We start from the raw sequence: 23,869 nt of genomic DNA on the forward strand, positions 1-23,869 counted from the left end.
CGGTAACAACGATAACTATATTACCTACTTTTTTATAACAATGTAAGGACGAAGTGAATAATGCGACTCAGTTTCTTGGCATTGCGCTAACACCCGTCCACGTTCACGACGTTGGTGTCGAAATCAACCTTCTGCTTAATTCTAGAAAATGAGAAAGATAGCTTGAAACTATATTCTTTTGTTTTTATTACAAGAAATGTTAAATTATGAAAGATATATTCACATCGGCTGAATGCCTCTCTGTACTGCTACTACTCTCTCTACTGTCGCCTCCGCGGTAATGCTACGGCTGACCACGGAACTGCCATACTCGTGACGAAAGTACATCGTAGACTTGCCTTTTGAATTCAAGCCGTACCTAACCAGTGATAAATTCGGCGCCGGTAACAACGATAACTATATTACCTACTTTTTTATAGAATGTAAGGACGAAGTGAATAATGCGACTCAGTTTCTTGGCATTGCGCTAACACCCGTCCACGTTCACGACGTTGGTGTCGATATCAACCTTCTGCTTAATTCTAGAAAATGAGAAAGATAGCTTGAAACTATACTCTTTTGTTTTTATTACAAGAAATGTTAAATTATGAAAGATATATTCACATCGGCTGAATGCCTCTCTGTACTGCTACTACTCTCTCTACTGTCGCCTCCTCGGTAATGCTACTGCTGACCACGGAACTGCCATACTCGTGACGAAAGTACATCGTAGACTTGCCTTTTGAATTCAAGCCGTACCTAACCAGTGATAAATTCGGCGCCGGTAACAACGATAACTATATTACCTACTTTTTTATAACAATGTAAGGACGAAGTGAATAATGCGACTCAGTTTCTTGGCATTGCGCTAACACCCGTCCACGTTCACGACGTTGGTGTCGATATCAACCTTCTGCTTAATTCTAGAAAATGAGAAAGATAGCTTGAAACTATACTCTTTTGTTTTTATTACAAGAAATGTTAAATTATGAAAGATATATTCACATCGGCTGAATGCCTCTCTGTACTGCTACTACTCTCTCTACTGTCGCCTCCTCGGTAATGCTACTGCTGACCACGGAACTGCCATACTCGTGACGAAAGTACATCGTAGACTTGCCTTTTGAATTCAAGCCGTATCTAACCAGTGATAAATTCGGCGCCGGTAACAACGATAACTATATTACCTACTTTTTTATAACAATGTAAGCACGTAAGCTAACATGCGGTTTTTTCTGCCACCCCGGGGGTCAACGGACTTTCGGAGGTGTAGTATGGCAATAGGCCACTTTCAGTGTTTAGCAGTAACACAATAGTTTTACTGCAATATAAACGCATAGTATTGCTTGTGTCAGCGACAATCGTAATATATATTATTTATTATCTAGGCTTTACTCAAATAAATGGTTCTTTTACTACACGCAACCTTTGGTTTGATTTGAGTGACTCCCGCTCTCATCTGCTACCTAAGACTACAAAATTACCGATACGATTTGAGGAGTGCGGTATCTATCTCACGCGCGATCGATTCAGATAAGCCACGTCACCATCTCATTATCTTAGAAATATTCTAGTATATAAGTCATCATTTCTTGTGAGTAAAAGCGTTCGGTAGTTCGAACAGTTCAAGTTAATCCGACAAGGCCTCATGAATCCTTTCAAATGACTGGGTCCCCATGAGCTCGTGACTGGTGTAGTATGGCAATTGGCCACTTTCAGTATTTAGCAGTAAGACAATAGTCTGCTGCTACATAAACGCATATTGCTTGTATCAGCGACAATGGTATTGTATATAATCTAAGGTTTTTTTTATATACCACGTCAGTGGCAAACATGCATTCGGCCTGAATAAAGTGCTTTTTACCTGAAATACACACAATTTGTGGTTTGACTCGGAAACCCTTGTTCCCGTAAATCACCTATCCACAGTCCAGATTACTACATTATTACATGGCAACCCTGCCATAAGAAATAAAATAAAAAAGGCAGAACACCAACCAGAGAACTAACCGAAACCAAAACCAAAACCGAAGCAACCAGCAGCCATGAACTCAACATCGTTCGCACTAACCCTCAATGGCATAAAACATGCATTATTACACTGCAAATCCACATGATCAGTAACACTACAAGAAAATACCCACATAAACTCACATAATTCAAACCCTAAGTTACGAGTGATAAATTCTGCGCCGGAAACAAGAACGACAACTATTAACTTAATTTTTAAATAACAATACCGCTTACCGCGCGAGTACCGCTTGCGTTACGACAGACGCGTCAGGCTCCTTAGCAAAAGACGTGCTACAGCATCAAGTTAATAACTAACTTAAGAGTATTTCATATTTTTCAGAGGCGCAAAGGAAATACAGCACGTTCGACAGGGAATTATTAGCCATTTACATGTCCATTGTCCATGTGCCATGGCTCGCTCATGATTTATCTGGATCGTGTCGATTGATTTGGAATGCAGTGATATCTATCTCACGCGCGATCGATCCAGATAAGCCACGCCGCCATCTCAGTACCTTAGAGATATTCTAGTATATAAGCTAGCATGTACGTTCATAATGTATGGAGAGAGTTCTGTTCAGTGGTAGTTCGAGAGATCAGTAAACGAGTCCAAGTAACCCGCACAAGATCTATTCACTCCCCCACTTATTTTCCCCTAAAGTGGTGACCCCGCGAAAGAGCACCGTTTCTGACTGAGCACCCGACGTGAGTTTTCGGATCACCACCAGCCTCAGGTGGTGACCCGGCCCCGATCCCTGTTCCGGACGCGACCCCGGCTAAGCGCGTCGACCGACAACGTAATTCCGACATTGAAGACATCATCATCGTGACTCTGATTAAACATCACATCAGCATCGTGAGTTGGCTTAAGATATCGTCTCCGTTGAAATAATATTGCAAGCGACTTCGATTGGAGTAATCACTACAAACGGCATGCATGACGAACGAGCAACCGACGCAGTATCGATGCAGCCTCAGCGGAATGTGCTACATCGACTTGAGCAAGATCAAGGACAGCACAACGCTGAGTTACCTTAATTCATAATTAATTTATTACTACTTCGTTCTACAAATAGCAAACATTTTGTTAGGTACTTAATTATGATCCTTTAAAATTATCGTTAAATATTAGTAGCAGGTAAACTAATTTCAGCTCTGGGTATCGTGGACATTAAGTGCTATTTATTATTTCGAGTATTCATCCGTTGAACCGCCAATTATCGACTGAAAAAGTGATATTAAGGTATCGGTTGCGTCACGGAATCATTAGTTTTTTTTTTATTTTTGCGTCTGAAACGCACGCAGCACCGTCCGCACAAGGGACAAGAAGTTAACTTGAACCTTAATGTTAAAATAAGAAGTGCTATTCGTGATGATACCGGATTCAGTGCAACAGAAATGGTGTACGGCTCGGCCATTAAACTTCCAGGAGATTTTTTCACTACTGAGAGAGAACCAGAAACCTACAACGAGTTTGTTAATGGAATTCGGGAGAATATTGCAAAGTTCGTCTCAGTTCCTCCACGCCAAAAAACTAGCCAAACAGTTTTCGTACATCCCGAATTGAAACGCTGCTCACTCTTTGTAACGAGCGATAAATTCTGCGCAGGTAACAAGAACGATAACTATTACCTTTTTTTTAAATAACTATAATACATGTTGGTGTGTCAACTGGCCACTTTCAGTGGTGAGCAGTCATAGTTTACTGCTACATCAACGCATTTTGCTTGTATCAGCGACAATCCAGAGCTTAGTTTCACGCTCGCTGGGTAATGACATCGGCGGAATGCTTCGCCACCTCGATATTGCAGATGACGGAACTGCCATAGCTAAATGGCGAAAGTGCATCTCGGACTTGCCTTTTGAATTCAAACTCGATGTGACGAGCGATAAATTCTGCGCTGGTAACAAGAACGATAACTATTACCTTTTTTTTAATAACTAAAATACATGTTGGTGTGTCAACTGGCCACTTTCAGTGTTGAGCAGTCATAGTTTACTGCTACATCAACGCATTTTGCTTGTATCAGCGACAATCCAGAGCTTAGTTTCACGCTGGCTGGGTAATGACATCGGCGGAATGCTTCGCCACCTCGATATTGCAGATGACGGAACTTCCATATCTAAACGGCGAAAGTGCATCTCGGACTTGCCTTTTGAATTCAAACTCTTTGTAACGAGCGATAAATTCTGCGCAGGTAACAAACGATAACTATTACCTTTTTTTTAAATAACTATAATATGTTGGTGTGTCAACTGGCCACTTTCAGTGTTGAGCAGTCATAGTTTACTGCCACATCAACGCATTTTGCTTGTATCAGCGACAATCCAGAGCTTAGTTTCACGCTGGCTGGGTAATGACATCGGCGGAATGCTTCGCCACCTCGATATTGCAGATGACGGAACTGCCATATCTAAATGGCGAAAGTGCATCTCGGACTTGCCTTTTGAATTCAAACTCTATGTAACGAGCGATAAATTCTGCGCAGGTAACAAGAACGATAACTATTACCTTTTTTTAAATAACTATAATATGTTGGTGTGTCAACTGGCCACTTTCAGTGTTGAGCAGTCATAGTTTACTGCTACATCAACGCATTTTGCTTGTATCAGCGACAATCCAGAGCTTAGTTTCACGCTGGCTGGGTAATGACATCGGCGGAATGCTTCGCCACCTCGATATTGCAGATGACGGAACTGCCATATCTAAATGGCGAAAGTGCATCTCGGACTTGCCTTTTGAATTCAAACTCTATGTAACGAGCGATAAATTCTGCGCGGGTAACAAGAACGATAACTATTACCTTTTTTTAAAATAACTATAATACATGTTGGTGTGTCAACTGGCCACTTTCAGTGTTGAGCAGTCATAGTTTACTGCCACATCAACGCATTTTGCTTGTATCAGCGACAATCCAGAGCTTAGTTTCACGCTGGCTGGGTAATGACATCGGTGGAATGCTTCGCCACCTCGATATTGCAGATGACGGAACTGCCATATCTAAATGGCGAAAGTGCATCTCGGACTTGCCTTTTGAATTCAAACTCTATGTAACGAGCGATAAATTCTGCGCAGGTAACAAGAACGATAACTATTACCTTTTTTTTAAATAACTATAATATGTTGGTGTGTCAACTGGCCACTTTCAGTGTTGAGCAGTCATAGTTTACTGCACATCAACGCATTTTGCTTGTATCAGCGACAATCCAGAGCTTAGTTTAACGCTGGCTGGGTAATGACATCGGCGGAATGCTTCGCCACCTCGATATTGCAGATGACGGAACTGCCATAGCTAAATGGCGAAAGTGCATCTCGGACTTGCCTTTTGAATTCAAACTCTATGTAACGAGCGATAAATTCTGCGCTGGTAACAAGAACGATAACTATTACCTTTTTTTTAAATAACTATAATACATGTTGGTGTGTCAACTGGCCACTTTCAGTGTTGAGCAGTCATAGTTTACTGCTACATCAACGCATTTTGCTTGTATCAGCGACAATCCAGAGCTTAGTTTCACGCTGGCTGGGTAATGACATCGGCGGAATGCTTCGCCACCTCGATATTGCAGATGACGGAACTTCCATATCTAAACGGCGAAAGTGCATCTCGGACTTGCCTTTTGAATTCAAACTCTTTGTAACGAGCGATAAATTCTGCGCAGGTAACAAGAACGATAACTATTACCTTTTTTTTAAATAACTATAATATGTTGGTGTGTCAACTGGCCACTTTCAGTGTTGAGCAGTCATAGTTTACTGCTACATCAACGCATTTTGCTTGTATCAGCGACAATCCAGAGCTTAGTTTAACGCTGGCTGGGTAATGACATCGGCAGAATGCTTCGCCACCTCGATATTGCAGATGACGGAACTGCCATATCTAAATGGCGAAAGTGCATCTCGGACTTGCCTTTTGAATTCAAACTCTATGTAACGAGCGATAAATTCTGCGCAGGTAACAAGAACGATAACTATTACCTTTTTTTTAAATAACTATAATATGTTGTTGTGTCAACTGGCCACTTTCAGTGTTGAGCAGTCATAGTTTACTGCTACATCAACGCATTTTGCTTGTATCAGCGACAATCCAGAGCTTAGTTTCACGCTGGCTGGGTAATGACATCGGCGGAATGCTTCGCCACCTCGATATTGCAGATGACGGAACTGCCATATCTAAATGGCGAAAGTACATCTCGGACTTGCCTTTTGAATTCAAACTCTATGTAACGAGCGATAAATTCTGCGCGGGTAACAAGAACGATAACTATTACCTTTTTTAAAAATAACTATAATACATGTTGGTGTGTCAACTGGCCACTTTCAGTGTTGAGCAGTCATAGTTTACTACTACATCAACGCATTTTGCTTGTATCAGCGACAATCCAGAGCTTAGTTTCACGCTGGCTGGGTAATGACATCGGCGGAATGCTTCGCCACCTCGATATTGCAGATGACGGAACTGCCATAGCTAAATGGCGAAAGTGCATCTCGGACTTGCCTTTTGAATTCAAACTCTATGTGACGAGCGATAAATTCTGCGCTGGTAACAAGAACGATAACTATTACCTTTTTTTTAAATAACTATAATACATGTTGGTGTGTCAACTGGCCACTTTCAGTGTTGAGCAGTCATAGTTTACTGCTACATCAACGCATTTTGCTTGTATCAGCGACAATCCAGAGCTTAGTTTCACGCTGGCTGGGTAATGACATCGGCGGAATGCTTCGCCACCTCGATATTGCAGATGACGGCACTGCTATATCTAAATGGCGAAAGTGCACCTCGGACTTGCCTTTTGAATTCAAACTCTATGTAACGAGCGATAAATTCTGCGCTGGTAACAAGAACGATAACTATTACCTTTTTTTAAATAACTATAATACATGTTGCTGTGTCAACTGGCCACTTTCTGTGTTTAGCAGTCATAGTTTACTGCTACATCAACGCATTTTGCTTGTATCAGCGACAATCCAGAGCTATATCAATGTAAAAAAACATAAATCATAATGTATAAAACATCGGTTTAATTAAATAAATGCGTTCTTTTTACAACTGAGCTACGACTATTTATTCGTACTCCCACTGATTCCCTCAGAACCTTCATCATATATTACATGGCGATCCTGCCTTAAGAACCAAAGACGAATCTTGACAACGAAGCCAACAAAACAAAAGGAAAACCACATCAGAACACTTGACGAGAAGCAACCACATCAATACAAGAAAACATCAAAAAACAAGAAAAGCAACAACATGACTGCGGCCACATCGATAGCTCTAGCCGTCAATGGCAAAAGCCCATTCCAATAAAATGGAAACATTATCAGAAATACAGGGAACCTGGCAATAGCTTCGTGGTGCGAGAAATAACGATCAGGACTATATAAGCTGCAACGTCCAGTCTCCGGTCCAGTCAGAACTTCTACAACGAACTTCTTAGTGTAAGGTTCTGAAGTAAGAATGTTATTTGCAAAAAAAGTTTCAATATTATTTTAACTGGCGCACGGTACATTGTTAAAGCGGCGTGGTCACTAGAAGTTTTTAAACTCAGAAGAACTCTCGAGTTTGCTTCGGTTGAACCGTCGAGCTACGATAGGTTTTCAAATCTCAAGAAACCAGCTTAACTAAACAAAATAAATTAGTGAAAAGAAAGTTAAAAAAAAATTCTAGTCAAAGAATCCTAACCTTACATTGTATAATTCATTTCCATATCCGTTGCAACATTGTTTTACCCTGAATCAGTGTGTAAATTAGTTACGCCTCATTTAACTAATCCTATGTCAAGAACCAACTCACCACGCAAGTACAATAAATTAATATTTTTACGATGACCTTTATAGTTCTACGTGTTTGACTAGTAACGCTAACTTATGAATTGTAGAGGGGTGACTAATAAACACGAGTATTGTTAAGTATAAAAGCTGGAGCTGAGTCTCCGAACACTCATTCTGGAGCACCTCCTCTCTCCGTACAGTTGAATTTTAATTTGGAATATAAGTCTTAACCCAAAGTCGACGAAGTTTCAATTACTCATCAATTACGGACCCTCAACGTTGGAACTACGCAGCTCATCTCGACAGGTCGAGTAGGCCACGACCCAACTTGACTACCTACATGCTACAAGAGGCAGCGCTACTGTGTATGCGACTACCTATAACCATTTTCTTTCTTTTCCACCATTCCGCTCCTTAGGCCCCCTGTTTTTGTGTATGGGACAGTGTAACAGGGCTTTATAGCATAAAATAACCCAACCTTCCGGCAATAATCCGCAAGGCAACATGAACTCCGTGCCTAACGCACCAGGTCCAAGTCCAGTCCAGCCTTCATCGGCAATAGACTTCCATAAACTGATAGGTTTCGTGCCATCATACGATGGGGACGCTATAAATATTTATAACTATATCAAGGAGTAAATTCACTACTCTGGGAAAGAATTTGAAGATTGTTGATAAGGTTTCTGGTAATCCGGAAGCTGTGACACTCTCAAGGGTGCTGGCCTGCTTTCCAGACCTTGCAGCTTACAGTGTAAGTCGAGAAGATCTCCCAACAATTATAACATTAGCTGAATTACGGAAAAAAGATAGCGAGTGGCCAGCAGTATCCAGACACCAAGTGTGTGCTAGCATACTGCCTGGTGACATGACTAACGTGCAGAGAGCAATGGCTCTTGATGTAATAATGTTGCCTTATTTAAAGACCTCAAATGTGATAAACTCCAAGAGCAAGACTGGGTGGCTAGGCTAGCCCAGCTTTCGAGGACAAAATTTGTGAAGTCAACAACATATCTGCTGAACTCATACAACTCAAGAGTGTTGACTGCTGAGGAAAGACTGGATGCTTCAGGAAGGTTGGGAATGACAATCCAGGGTACTGCGAAACTGACATCAAAGTGGGTGGCAGTGGCTGCCAAAGCTCGTGAGTACTTAATACAAAAGTACACAATGAGTATGGCTGATTGCATGTTTTAGTTTAGGTTGCTTTTATCACTTTTTTATTATATTAGGTTAAGGTCACGAAATATTCCTTAAACTATCATTAGATTGTAAGTGGAACAATGTACGGCCTTATCCTTATGGTTTTTTTATTTTAATAGTCTACTCGAGCAATTCCATAGTGAAACGGCGTATAAATTAACGACTTTTTAATTTTATTGCTCTCACCGAAACCCCAATTAGTTTAATTGTTGCAAACTAACAAGAGTTGAATTCAGCATAGTCGTCGCCATGCTTCGGATCGGGACGAATCTCTGTTTCATCTTTGTTTTGACGTTTCACTTCGCCACTAGCGATGTGAACCGAATCGAGCTCCCAGAGAGTAGCAGGATGGTTGGTGTCGACACAATTCATGACGTGAAAATAGATAAGGACACCATTATTTCACAAAACTTAAAACTTGAGAAACGGAGCAAAAGCAAAAACGGTGAGTATGACTATCAAGATAATTCTGTAATTGCGTTGTTAGCGAAACTAAAGTTTCTAATTTGGTTGTTAGTAGGTACGAGTATGTTTATTTCAGATAAACATACTCGTACCTACCATACTTCAACACACTCCATGTTAATAGTTACTATTAAACTTAATTTTAATTAACTTTCTACCAACTTCAGAACAAATTCCGTTTAAAGCATGTTATTTTGTTTTGTCCGAATTGCTTTTTTCGAATAGATTTTTTTATTTAAATACAGTTTACGTGTTTGCAATAGAATATTTTGTAAGTAAGTCTCTAAGTAGAATTATAATATTCCAAGACAAGTTTGATGGTTGAAAAGTTGTTGTAATTCCGGAATTGGATGTGAACGTAAATAACCGAATTAGTTATATAATTAAGTCAATGACAATGACTAAAGGGCGAGGAACGGCAACTTTTAAATTTTTATTCTCTATAGTTTAATGTAAAATTTACTATGCGCGGGCGGCCACCTTCATATTTTGTAACATGGCAATCCTTGTCTTTGTTGCATCCTTTCATCATGCATTCGATTGTTGCGCTTTGCCACGTATTCAGCATTTTCAATGTCGATCCGCAAATTAGTTGTTGCTATTCTGACAATTATGGCGTTAGCTGGTATATAAACCACGTCAACATAACCTATCATGAACGCGACCATTATTATATTTGGCTACCCATTAAAAAGGTTTTGCACACCATCGATGATTCACACCCTCTCCAAAATACACACATACGTACTGAAGTCATTGGAACAGCGAACACCAGCATTACTCCTTATTCCATTAGCATGCACGATACTGACATTAAAACGAGACTTGGATGGGTGCTGCAAGCGAGCAGTAAAGCAGGGTGTTTTATTCCAGCCCTTCCTTTTTCCTGCTGATCTACTTTCATCTCCACTTCCCTCCGCTCCGCTGCCTCGGAGCAGAACGCCGGCGCAACCGGACGCCCCGAGGCTACCTTAACACCCTGCTTTGTTTCCCTACCAGTCCTACAAGTCTCAGGCCAGTGTTTTTTTAAATTTATTTACAAGAGCAGTGCTGACTGAACCACACGCCTTTCATTTCTCCGACCGGCTAGCCGGTTACATTTTTTACTTAGTCGGTCAAGCGTAAGCAACCACAAAACTATCGAAAAAATGTATAATTGGCAGCTCTTGAAAAACATTACTTAGCCAATTTAAGGTACTTACGTTCTCGGTTACACTTTATCCCTTTTATGAAGAGGTTTTGTAAGAATACCATAATCGTAACGTTACAGTGCATCGTCACAAGAAAGTAGACGAAGAGCCTGACTGGTCGTACAGCGCTTTTCCGGCCGACGTCGAAACCTACGTGCAAGAGTTCAAGCAGAACATGTCGGAATGTCTCAAAGAGGTCCAAGCGGCGGACAAGAGGCAGGTGAAGCGGCTGTCGCCGAAGACTGAATCACCTGTCCACGGGGAATGCCTGATTGCTTGTGTGCTGAAGAGAAACAAAGTTATTGAGAATGGGAAGATCAGCAAAGGTAAGTGAGAATCAGATTAAGATGAATTTTGAAATATTTAGAAGATTAGCGACCTTGGCATAGCATTATGAATGCTCTTTCTCCTCTTTCTTTCTCTTTTATCACAAATCACTGTACTCAGTAAAAGAGTACAGTGAAATGAATTTTGTACAGTTGACTGATGGTTAAATTTTTTATTGTCTGTACCTACCTTTGAAAATTTTCTATTTATTTTTCTTTGTATTTGACATTTTCACATTGTGTAACTATATTATAATTTTTTATTTATTTTATATTCATTGAGATTTGATTTGACTAGGAAAATACATTATCATGTATTTCTTAGTCGTTTGTATTAACATTGTTCAATTGATTTAACACATTTAAATTGTTATAGATTAGTTAATGTTTGTTTTATTTGGATCATGTTTTTATTGTAAGTATATTTTTCTTGGCCATCTTTTTGTGTTTTTTTTTTATATGACATACTTATGTCTGAAATCTAATGTGGACATTTTCATTACCTAAGAAATTAACCCGTCTATATATTTTTCTATCACTGGCAACATTCCATAATCATTAATTTCAATTTTGCACACCTGAAATCATCTTCGCAAGTATAAATACAACTATTTCCAAATAATTAGAAAAATAAGCACAACCCTCTTAGCCATTAACTTTGCCACAACTTTTTGTTAATTATGTTTATTTCAATTTTTGTTGCGTAGGTACTCAAGTTGAAATTTGAAATATGAACAGAAATAATACTACTTCTAGTGATGTCAAGCCTCAATTTTGATTACAGCGAATTTGATATCCTTGGTCAACAAGTTCTACTCCAAAGACACAAGAATGATGAAGAAACTGGACAAGAATCTGGACCGCTGTATCGAGATGAGTGCTAAGATCAGTGACGAATGCGCACTCGCTTCTCACCTCAACGACTGCACTAACGATCTCATGGCCAGCAACAAACACAAGATCACTGTCAATTATTAACCATTGCCTTTGCTTTTTCATAATATATTTCATAATATGGCAGTTTAAATAAAAACTAAACATAGCACTTTTTTGTGTAGAATCATAACTTTAGATTTAAGTGCATCTGAGGCGAGGCTTCAAATAGAGATCGCCCTCCAGGCAGGTGTTATGCTTCGGGGCCGAAGTCCAAAGGAAGAGCGTTGGAAGATGAATATAATTAATAAATAATGCTTCGGAGTTGAGAAACTTCGATAGGGCGACGTAGGATTCGGCCGGAGTTTCTATATTTGGGCGATAGATGGCACTACACATCTAACGCAACTTGATTGCGCCTAACGCAGGCTAGAAACCTCTGACGCCACGCGGTCTTGTCATTGTCCCTCTCTCTCATTAACAAAAAAAATACCCGCTCACGCTGCCAATCATAAAACTCTTCTCTTAGGTGTATCTAATTCCTCTATCCAAGTGCTACTAAGCGGCGAAATGCATTCATTTATATTATTCATCACACCCGTGGCCAGTCAACGAGCTCGGCAGCGAAATTAGTTGTTTTGCTAATGCAGAAATAGAAATGCAGATCAAGTTGGGGACCAATCACTCTGGCAGTATCAATAGTGCTTATAATATGGCTAATAATGATCATTATGTGTCTGACCTGTTTAAAAAGTGCTTCAACAAAACATTGAACTGGGTTTTCTATAGGATACTGACTAGAAATGATAGAGTCAGAGCAAAGAAAGTCTTACTTCTTAATAAGATGACTGGAACCCAGAACCCCATCTTGTTTAGAACAGTTATAACATCAAGCCCAGAACTTAACAAAATGATAATGGATTCCAGAATGGCACTAAGAAAGAAAATAACTGGTGATGAGCCAATATACGAGGAGATATGCAAAGGTGATAAGTACAAGGGAAGATTCACATTTGAGATGGAGGAGAAACTAATAAGAAACAAGTTAGCATTAACTTAACCGACATAATACGATGGAAAATCATTATTCAATGGATCTGTAAGTCCTTAGGTAAGATCTTCCTTCGTCATCTCGACACGAGCCGCACCACAACTGTTAGATAATCTCATTAATAATTTCTCTCTGGCCTCGAAACATAGATGCCAAGAATATTAGAAACTGGTCATTATTACGACATCTTTAATTTCACTTGGCTACACCGATGGCTGGTCGAAGGGTGATCCGACGCTTGATCCTAATTAATCACCTAATTTAAACTATTGCGACAAATGTGTTGTATTTGTGTTTTTACATTTATCTCTACCTGCTGCAAATAAAAGACAAGGCAGTCCTAAGATCAAGCTATAAGAAATCAGTTGATAAAATCAAATCAATGCTGATTTAACCAGCCAGAATAGCAATCTTACAAATGAGTAAGCAGAAACTGGCACAAATGTAGTAGCGACACCGAAGTTTTTTTAAAAATTAATTGAGCTTCATGTGGAATACGAAGGCAGAAGAGACTTTATGGCAATCGTAACATTTTATTTAAAATAAACTTCATGATTTTTTAGAAAAACAAACAGAAAAGATTTATGTAGACGATGGACCATTAATGAAAAATATTTTGTCAAAAATTACCAGCTAAGAAATCAGTAGGTTCAGATTTATCTCGAATAGGTATGAAGGCAGATGAGACTTTATGACAACATACTGTTTTATTTAAATCTTCTTAGGTACTGACTTTTTTGTATCCAAACCAAAAGCTATATTTTTATTTCTGGCCTGCACAGCTTTATTATCTGTACAGAGGCCACCCCTAGCCAAGCAATGTACGGACGCAACGGACCATTATTGAAAAACAGTCTGACTAAAATTACCATAACTCAAGAAACAGTAGGTACCTGAAGTACAGTGATATAGATTAAGAAACCTTTTTTGTATCAAATCCAAAAGCTTTATTTTTATTTCTGGCCTGCACAGCTTTATTATCTGTACAGAGGCCACCCCTAGCCAAGCAGTGTACGGACGCAAAGGACCATTATTGAAAAACAGTCTGACTAAAATTACCATAACTCAAGAAACAGTAGGTACCTGAAGTACAGTGATATAGATTAAGAAACCTTTTTTGTATCAAATCCAAAAGCTTTATTTTTATTTCTGGCCTGCACAGCTTTATTATCTGTACAGAGGCCACCCCTAGCCAAGCAATGTACGGACGCAACGGACTATTATTGAAAAACAGTGACTAAAATTACCATAACTCAAGAAACAGTAGGTACCTGAAGTACAGTGATATAGATTAAGAAACCTTTTTTGTATCAAATCCAAAAGCTTTATTTTTATTTCTGGCCTGCACAGCTTTATTATCTGTACAGAGGCCACCCCTAGCCAAGCAATGTACGGACGCAACGGACTATTATTGAAAAACAGTGACTAAAATTACCATAACTCAAGAAACAGTAGGTACCTGAAGTACAGTGATATAGATTAAGAAACCTTTTTTGTATCAAATCCAAAAGCTTTATTTTTATTTCTGGCCTGCACAGCTTTATTATCTGTACAGAGGCCACCCCTAGCCAAGCAGTGTACGGACGCAACAGACTATTATTGAAAAACAGTGACTAAAATTACCATAACTCAAGAAACAGTAGGTACCTGAAGTACAGTGATATAGATTAAGAAACCTTTTTGTATCAAATCAAAAGCTTTTTTTTATTTCTGGCCTGCACAGCTTTATTATCTGTACAGAGGCCACCCCTAGCCAAGCAATGTACGGACGAAAGGACCATTATTGAAAAACAGTGACTAAAATTACCATAACTCAAGAAACAGTAGGTACCTGAAGTACAGTGATATAGATTAAGAAACCTTTTTTGTATCAAATCCAAAAGCTTTATTTTTATTTCTGGCCTGCACAGCTTTATTATCTGTACAGAGGCCACCCCTAGCCAAGCAGTGTACGGACGCAACGGACCATTATTGAAAAACAGTGACTAAAATTACCATAACTCAAGAAACAGTAGGTACCTGAAGTACAGTGATATAGATTAAGAAACCTTTTGTGTATCAAATCCAAAAGCTTTATTTTTATTTCTGGCCTGCACAGCTTTATTATCTGTACAGAGGCCACCCCTAGCCAAGCAGTGTACGGACGCAAAGGACCATTATTGAAAAACAGTGACTAAAATTACCATAACTCAAGAAACAGTAGGTACCTGAAGTACAGTGATATAGATTAAGAAACCTTTTTTGTATCAAATCCAAAAGCTTTATTTTTATTTCTGGCCTGCACAGCTTTATTATCTGTACAGAGGCCACCCCTAGCCAAGCAATGTACGGACGCAACGGACCATTATTGAAAAACAGTCTGACAAAAATTACCATAACTCAAGAAACAGTAGGTACCTGAAGTACAGTGATATAGATTAAGAAACCTTTTTGTATCAAATCCAAAAGCTTTATTTTTATTTCTGGCCTGCACAGCTTTATTATCTGTACAGAGGCCACCCCTAGCCAAGCAGTGTACGGACGCAAAGGACCATTATTGAAAAACAATCTGACAAAAATTACCATAACTCAAGAAACAGTAGGTACCTGAAGTACAGTGATATAGATTAAGAAACCTTTTTTGTATCAAATCCAAAAGCTTTATTTTTATTTCTGGCCTGCACAGCTTTATTATCTGTACAGAGGCCACCCCTAGCCTAACGACGGTTTTTTTATATAATAGGCTTATAGAAAAGATATTCAAATCTGAACAGATTTAAAGCAAAAATTGACAAAAGAATCCTGTAGTCTGTAGTGGCATGTCAACACGTTTTTTTAATAATATAGCCTAATAAGCCTGGTGAAACCTATTTGTACCTAAACCAAAAGCTATATTTTTATTTTTGGCCCGCACAGCTTTATAAGAATAAAGACACACAGAAGGCTGCACAGAGGCCACCCCTAGCCAAAGTCCTGAAGACAACAATTAACAACAAAACAATCAGACAAAAACCCTCAAACACAAACCAAAATTGAAACAAAAACAACAATAAACAGGTGCGATCCACTGTTTACATAATATTTTAGATCAAATGAAAACAATTTCCTTTTAGGTTTAATAATGCTTGTGTTATGAAGTTGGCGTGAAATTAAAAAGGCCTTTACTCAGCAGCGGGTGGATTGGGCCGATTTTATTGAGATGTAGCCTGCCTACTGCATAGTATATGCCCTTTCACTTTAAATTTATAGACTGCCTATTCTAGCGTTTTAGGGTATGGACATACATAAAATTACATTCAACAAAGGACTAGTGATAAAATCTGACATATCTGTAAAGAAACAGGGTGATGGATATATTTTATATCAAATGGGCGAACAACAATTCCTTTACCCTACTCCGCTACCAAACAAGAGAAGCAAGGTAAAGGAGTTCTAGTTTGTTGATGTGAACTTGGTCCAAGGTAGCAAATGAATCAATTAAATGTGAATAAATGCAAAAAAAAATAGTAATTAAACCCAACAATGCTGCACAAAGCTACCTATATTTATCAAAAATAACAGCGAATCTTACACAAAACCTTTTAGTTTCTTCATTATCTGACAGAACGTCTTCAAACCAAAAATCTTGCACCACAGGAATGTAATCTCAGTAAATATTAGAAAGGCCATTAATATTTTCTGTCTTCTTGATGAAGCTGTGATTACCCTGCCACTTTAAAAGAAGCAGACCAACATTTGCCATCCAGGTTCAAGCAACATCCATTAGTAAATGACAACTGCATCATCAGGTCAATTCAACCATGTCTAAAAGCCTCATTATTTCATTCCTGGCAGCTGCAGCATTCTCCTCACTCATACAATTCAGCCTCTCCGTAACATGTCGACTGAAGAACCAGTAATTGTTCGTCTCCGTAGACCCATTGGTTGCTAACGGTCTCATTGCAATCAGGAGTTCGTCGAGGACTTTTTTACACCGGTTCTTTGTTTTCTTCGGTTTGGATGCTATGGCTCTGCGGCGTGGACGGTCAGTTCGTTGACCCCGTTGACGGATTTGGAGGTCCGTTTCCTCCAAGTCTGATTGGAACTCTACTTTGACTTGGACGCTGCTGTTGTCTTTGTAGTCTATAGAGTAGCCCTGGAAAAGGTAAGTTAATAATTAATTTTACCATACATAGCCATTTCTTCTGCTTGAGAGGTGATAGGTTAAATCACTAGGCCTCCACGGCTCCACTCCTTTGTTGCCCCAAGGCCTCCAGACCTCTAAATCCGGCCCTGTACCGAATATATGACTATTAATAGCCACATTGGCACCGCGCAATGCGCATGATATTTCTGTTTCTCATATTGTAAAACCAAGTTAGAAAAGATGAAAACGGCTCAAACGATTTTAATGAACATAGTCAAGATCAACTGCAAGGAAATGTACTTTCACTAAAAAAACCAGTCAAGTGAGAGTCGGACTCGCGTACGAAGGGTTCCGTACCATTATATTTACAATATTATACATTAGCGAAAAAACAGCAAAAAAATCAAGTTTTTTGTATGGGAGTCCCCCCCCTTTTAATATTTATTTTATTTTGATTTCATTATTTATTTTTAAAGTGATTATACAACTAAATATTCTGTGAATATTTCAAGCTTCTACCTGTTGCTGTAATTAACAACAAGCAAAATACGGAAAAAATATAATTTTTGTTGTATGGGAGCCCCCCTTAAATATGCATTTTATCTGTTTGTAGTATTTGTTGTTATAGTGGCCATAGTTATACATAAGCTGTGAAAATTTCAACTTTCTAACTATCACTGTTCATGAGATACAGCCTGGTGACAGACGGACGGACAGCAAAGTCTTAGTAATAGGGTCCCATTTTCACCCTTTGGGTATGGAATCCTAAAAAACCACATCACAAATCGGTCCATTCGTTTTAGAGCTATAATGGCACAGAGAGAGACAAGATCAAAGAAGTAGATACACATACACAGATACTCTTGAAAAACATAACCCTCCTTTGAGCAGTCAGGTAAAAAAACATTAATGGTACGCACCTCAAAATTACTATCATCCTTTTTGGAAGCGTCTCTGAGGAACTGCAACGGTTTCCACAAAGGCCAGCAAGGTACGTAGATGTCAGATGGACATTTGGCCGTCTCTCTACTTCGATCCACCCGTCTCACGTTGTGGTTGAAGGTACTGCGTATGTTCACCCAGCGATCACGGACTGACCGGGCTGGAAAAGAATAGGAAAGAGGATTTTAATAAATAATTTTATTACACCTCTCCTTTTGAAAAGTAACTTTTCCTCCCTGACGAGAGGGAGCAAAGTGCTACTTTTCTGTTCAAGGCTTTTCTAAGTGTTTTATTGCAATTGCCATTTTTTGAAGTTGATAATTGTAAAGCCACGCCATTTTTCTATTTTAATAATATTTACTATTACTAATTACTATTTTTTTCAAGTTTCTTAATGTCCATGTGAAAAGTTGTATGAGCCACTCGGGAGCAAAATTATTTTCATCTTGGGCGTTAACACTTGAATCCCTCATTACGCTCAGGATTCTACTTTAAAATCCCTTGCTACGTTGAGGATTCTATTGCAGAATCCTTCGCTACATTCTGGATTCAATGTACGCCCTCGCCGTAAATACACCATTTTGCCCCCTTGTGATAGATAGTTAGCAACTCTTCCACCTCCACACTATAAGAAAAAAACACAATATTTAATCACACAGACTTAACTATCACCTTCACCACACAACACTGACGCGTTTCGAACTCACCTAGTTTATCCTCAGAGCAACAGAACCATTCACCATGCTGCTAGATGTTACACTAATGAACACCTAACATGTGGTGAATGGTTGTGTTGCTCTGAGGACTAACTCTGGTTGCGTTCGAAACGCGTCAGTAGTGTGGTGAAAGTGATAGTTGAATTTGTGTGATTTGTGTGTGTTTTTACAGTGTGGAGGCAGAGGAGCTGCTTGAACACACATTTGGTGCATAGACATAGCTATCATAAGCTTGTGGGTGAGTTAAGTAATTGTTATATACAAGGTGGGCCCTGTAACAGAAGCAAAAAATTAAACCACAGCTTCGACTCTTGAGCTAATTTAATTCTACAACTTTTGAAAATTACTTTAAGTACAAGTTATGCATTATTATAGTTTAAAGTTTAGTTGGACAAGCAATGTATTCTGAAATACGTCATTTTGTTACATGACAGTCGATGACATTTAAGCTATTGGAAGCCGTACATTGAGAATACCATTTAATTTGTTCGGAATAAACATAATGTTAAAATTACGTATATATAAACATAATGTTAAAGTTGCAGAACTAAAGTAGTTCCATTTGAGTAGAAGAACCTGTGTTTTAATTTTTTGCTCCTGTTACCGGGCCCACCCCTATAATTCATTGTTTTTAAAATGCGAAAGTTTGTGAGTTAGTTACTCCTTCACGCTGAAACGGCTGGACGAATTTGGTATGTAAATAGCTGGAGATTCGGAATAATACATAGGCAACAATGTGCTCGGCACACCAGATAAGAATTTTTACAATTAATAATGATGGGCAAAGTGGCTGGAATAAGAGCTGTTGGGCGCAAGAAGAAATTGTGACTGCGAAACATCCGGGAAATTGCTATCCCAGAGGAATTATAAGGTTTTCCTGTTAAGCTTTTTCCAGGCCCAGCAAATTTAGATATGCTACCACAAAATGAATCACAGTTTTATATTGATTATACACCCTGTTATTTTTGATATCCGTTAACTTTAAGGGGACAATCTACAGGTCCAATGAAGTTAATTTCTCCAAGACACTAGACAGCTAACTCTAACTACTTAAAAGATCAAGAGTTAAGTAAGATAATAAATTATTAGCAGCAAAACAACGAGGTCCTTAATTTATAATTTTTTTCCAAAGTCCATAGCTAATCGGTGTTTAATTCACACATATTTAGCAAAAGAAAGTTGAATATGTGGATTTTTTTCGATGCCTCTCTTATGTATCAAGTCAATGTCACTCGTCAAGTTTTTTTATTATACAATTTAATAATTAAAAATGAAGTGAAGCTATAACATGCAAAAAAAAAAAGGTTTCTATTTTCGATAAAAAAAAATTTTTTTTCAATTTCCATAAAACCTAATTATCAGGTAGTTCATATCAATGAACTGAGTTGTCTGCCGAAGTTAATGGATATCAAAAAAAAACACACGGTGTATAATGAGAGATTAATTATTGAAAGAGGAATAATATTTTGTAATTAATTCAATTCATTTTGTAGCATATTGTAAATTTAACAAGATTGAATATTTGTGCACATTTGTGTGGTTGCTGTACTTACTATGCCTGGAAATGAGTTAACTAGCAGTCTCTTTTATTCCTCAAATCTGTTGTTGAATTTCATTAAGAGCAATAAGCTAGTTTCAACATAAAGCAGCAGCAAAAGAGACAGAGAAAGTAGATCTATAATATTATAAATGTGAAAGGTCACATGCCAATGGATCCACTTTCACATTTATAAAAGTGTGGATTTTTCCATTGTCTGTGCATCTGTAAGGTTGAAATAGCCTTGATATGCCTGCGGCTACTAAGTTATATTGCTTTACAATGTCATAACTACTTTAAAAAAAGGAATGCATTATCATTATAGGTCACTGTGGGTCAAGAACTTCCAAAAGACTTTTTAGGTACGATAATCACGCACAAACATGTAGACAAAGACACCACAATCATCATATTATCACACTAAGATAAGTACCTACTTATTTTAATTAGGTTACTTTAAGAAGCGAAGCGTTCGCCAGAAATCCTTGAGAATAATGACGCAATGATTGAAAACATCGTAAAATTAACTAATTCTTTAAATACCTGTGAATCCACGGCCTAGAATCGCAGCAAACTCCGCGTAAGCTTTATACTTCTGCTGAATATGGTGATTGGTGTTACCAAATGCCTTCCAAATGAATTCTCTTTCACGTACGAACTCCACGAGATCCAACTCGAGTTTGCGAGTCCAGTAACACGGCTTACGGGGCATAGCTCGGCGAGGGGGGTAAAATATGTATAAACAAGCGTCTGACGAAATACCTAACTCGGTGTCGAGTTCACCACAACAATCGGGTCACTTGAGTCGCGAACGACACTTAAGTTGAGTGAGTGTATTAACTACAGCGCACAGGGTACCGTTTCTCGGTATGCAAGAATATGAACATAAATCATACCGATAAGCTTGTTTTCTACGAAACCCTTACAATGTTTAGAACAAGAAGCGAAAACAAGTTTCATCTGACTTAACTATGCAGTGTTGCCAGGAACAGATTTTGTTTTGGTCCGAAATTCGGCCGAAAAATTTCCATGAAAAAAATTTTTTCCCACAGCTCTCATTCAGAAATAGCCGTTTATGCAACTATTACGTAATAAGGGTCCTAAATACATTAGTTAGGCTACGCCACACGGCGGCCACGCCGTACAAATAACGCGTTCTTGAATCTACATAGACACGACGACGTGTACACGCGTCAATGTGTGCGTACGATACACAGGGCTGACTATCGCAAAACCCTAATAAGTGCTACCAATGACATTTAAAGGTACTTATGTGTAGGTATGGCTTAGATAGTGCAAATCAATGCAATAACCTATTTATTTAAACCTAATTAAAATGTGTCTGTGTGTATTTAAGCATTATTATTTTCAATTACAATAGACATACGACTACAAACTTAAACGAATTATTCGGTAGGTAGTTATTTCATGTATAAATCGCGATAATTTCAGAAATCATTATTTATTTAGAAAAAGGAAGTGGATAGGGTACCGTTACCATTTCTCAAAATTATTGCTCCCGAACTTAGTGCCGTGCGGCCGACATACATCGCGTTGCGCATCCGACTGCTTTCCTGCGGTTTTCCTGCAATCTGGCTACGCCTCGTTTCATAAAAGGGTCAGACGAGTTTTTTAAGGCCTAATTACGTAGAGTTGCATACATTACTTTATCTACTTATATTCATATATTAAATCCTCTATCATGCGTTCAAGAACAACTGAGGCACTGAGAATGTCCTGCATTACAACCAGAACTATGTCTGCTCCACGACCACGAGCTCCTTCGCCTGGTGAAGATGAAGCTCCGCTACATTGCGGTAATCTTCATTACGATATCGATTAAGGTTTAATAGGAGAGAAAGGAGAAAAAGGTTTATTATTTTTTGCTTTTCGGTTTTCTGGGCGGTTTAATTTCTTTGTTAAAAAGTATTTATTTTATACTTTTTTCCAACCCTAGGGGTATTTTTTTCCAAATTTATATAATACCAACTTAAAGGTACCCATCTAACAAATAAATTATGTATCTTAGTGTAAACCGAATAAATTTTATGTAGCATATTAAGAATTAATATTGTGTTATTGCGTAAGTACATTACGTATTAATCATCATAATCATCATCATCATTATTACGACTTCACAAAAAATGTTTAGAACCCCTTCTTCTGTAACCTTCTAGAGTCCAATGTTATCCTGAATGGGCTATAACCACAAACAAAACGAAACTAGGGATAGTCTGAATTGATTTTACTTTTAAAAAGCATGTTATTTAGTAATTATTCACATCCCCAACGTTTTTTCATGCAATTATAATTTGACTGTTATATAAAGAAACTCGTGGAAGACCCTCATTATATATGTCTAAAATATTTAAGCAATAGTACCGAATTAGTAATAATGATTATATTAAAAAAAACAAGCGGAACAAAAGTTCCGATGGAAACGAAGTTCCGCAAAAGTTCTACCGAGGCCTGTAAAGTTCCGAAATTGGAACAAAAGTTCCGATCTGGCAACGCCGGCAGTCAAACTCGACACGACTTTACCGGCCTGACAATGCCATGCTAAGCCCAACCAAATGGCTTCGAAGTAACAGTGTAATAAATTCTGTTCAGTCACTTAATGTCAAGTGTGAGTGTGAAAAATGAATAACCGGTTTAACCTGGGTAGGTATAACATTCCAATCCAAAATAGAAGCCAATAAATTCCGACAAAATTTTTAAATATGTCTCTACGGCGTATGTCCATCTCACTCACTCAGCTTTTCGGTAGGTATTATTGAGCACCGTATATATAACTCCTTTCCTTAAATTACCTTTTAGAAATATACAGGGAGGCTTTCAGACTTTTTAGTAGGTATGTATGACGAATATCTGGCTCAGCTGGGATCTTGGTCCATTAATTAAATATAAGTGATGGTTATTAATTATTATGTAAACCTCTTCCTAAAAACTACACACACACAAATATCACGCCTGTATTCCCAAATGGGGTAGGCAGAGCACAAGAACGAAACGTTACCGCTTCGTAGGCACTATATATAGCACATATCATATTAATTATTATGTATGGCTGATTGATGTAATTAATCAATTTAAAAATTGCTACGCCCCATCAGGACATCATATTTTATATTTTTTTTGTAAAAACTGTTGTAATAAATAAATACTGAATACTTACTGAAAAATTATCTGGTCTACCCGGTTTATGTGGTCTTTTCTTTCCTTTGCTTCACTTTGCGAAGGCGACCTCTATCGGGCAGTATCAACTATTTTAGAAATGGATTTTACCATTTTAGCTTCCCTTGTCCCCCCTTGTCCATTGACACTAACGCCATCTCTTGTTGTTAGCGTTAGTCACGTCCTGTGGTCTTCACGACACCGTAACAGCTTTAATATTTTCCCCCTGGATGGCGCTTTAAACAAAAAATAAAGTAAGCAGAACGAAGTTCTGCGATTCCCTTAGTACAGTATCTTATATATATAGTATCTTATCGGACTAGGCCAATTGTTGTCAATTACTGTCAATTGTACCATGATATTTATTTATTTATAATTAGAGAGCAGATTTGAAGTAGCGATTACAAGTTTAATATGGATATGACTAGTGCGATTGGTTAGATAGATAGATAGATTTATTTATTAGATATCATGTTGTTTATTGGTCTTACAGTTATCTTATTACTTACTTACCACAATGCA

At 38.3% G+C, this 23,869-nt stretch overlaps 2 protein-coding genes across 2 annotated transcripts; one reads left to right on the forward strand and one right to left on the reverse strand.

Moving 5' to 3' along the window:
* The first annotated feature begins 9,176 nt into the window (after positions 1 to 9,176).
* On the forward strand, positions 9,177 to 11,991 carry LOC141435524 (uncharacterized). The gene is made up of 3 exons (XM_074098223.1): positions 9,177 to 9,413; positions 10,704 to 10,949; positions 11,734 to 11,991. Exons 1-3 carry the CDS (start codon positions 9,218 to 9,220, stop codon positions 11,925 to 11,927), a joined length of 636 nt encoding a protein of 211 aa, XP_073954324.1. The 5' UTR covers positions 9,177 to 9,217; the 3' UTR covers positions 11,928 to 11,991.
* A 4,368-nt stretch (positions 11,992 to 16,359) lies between these two features.
* LOC141435582 (uncharacterized) lies at positions 16,360 to 21,142 on the reverse strand. Its single transcript, XM_074098311.1, has 3 exons — positions 20,717 to 21,142; positions 17,899 to 18,080; positions 16,360 to 16,987 (listed from the first exon to the last, which is right to left on the reverse strand). Exons 1-3 carry the CDS (start codon positions 20,883 to 20,885, stop codon positions 16,637 to 16,639), a joined length of 702 nt encoding a protein of 233 aa, XP_073954412.1. The 5' UTR covers positions 20,886 to 21,142; the 3' UTR covers positions 16,360 to 16,636.
* Between the last annotated feature and the right edge of the window lie 2,727 nt (positions 21,143 to 23,869).

This window comes from Choristoneura fumiferana, chromosome 15, assembly GCF_025370935.1.
Source record: "Choristoneura fumiferana chromosome 15, NRCan_CFum_1, whole genome shotgun sequence".
Taxonomy (NCBI): Eukaryota; Metazoa; Arthropoda; class Insecta; order Lepidoptera; family Tortricidae; genus Choristoneura; species Choristoneura fumiferana.

Coding starts and splice junctions, on each gene's coding strand:
- LOC141435582 (XM_074098311.1), bottom strand. CDS start 20,885: ATGCCCCGTAAGCCGTGTTACTGGACTCGCAAACTCGAGTTGGATCTC. Junction 18,081..20,716: donor TCTAGGCCGTGGATTCACAG/GTATTTAAAGAA, acceptor ATTCTTTTCCAG/CCCGGTCAGTCCGTGATCGC. Junction 16,988..17,898: donor AGGATGATAGTAATTTTGAG/GTGCGTACCATT, acceptor TACCTTTTCCAG/GGCTACTCTATAGACTACAA.
- LOC141435524 (XM_074098223.1), top strand. CDS start 9,218: ATGCTTCGGATCGGGACGAATCTCTGTTTCATCTTTGTTTTGACGTTT. Junction 9,414..10,703: donor ACGGAGCAAAAGCAAAAACG/GTGAGTATGACT, acceptor GTAACGTTACAG/TGCATCGTCACAAGAAAGTA. Junction 10,950..11,733: donor GAATGGGAAGATCAGCAAAG/GTAAGTGAGAAT, acceptor TTTTGATTACAG/CGAATTTGATATCCTTGGTC.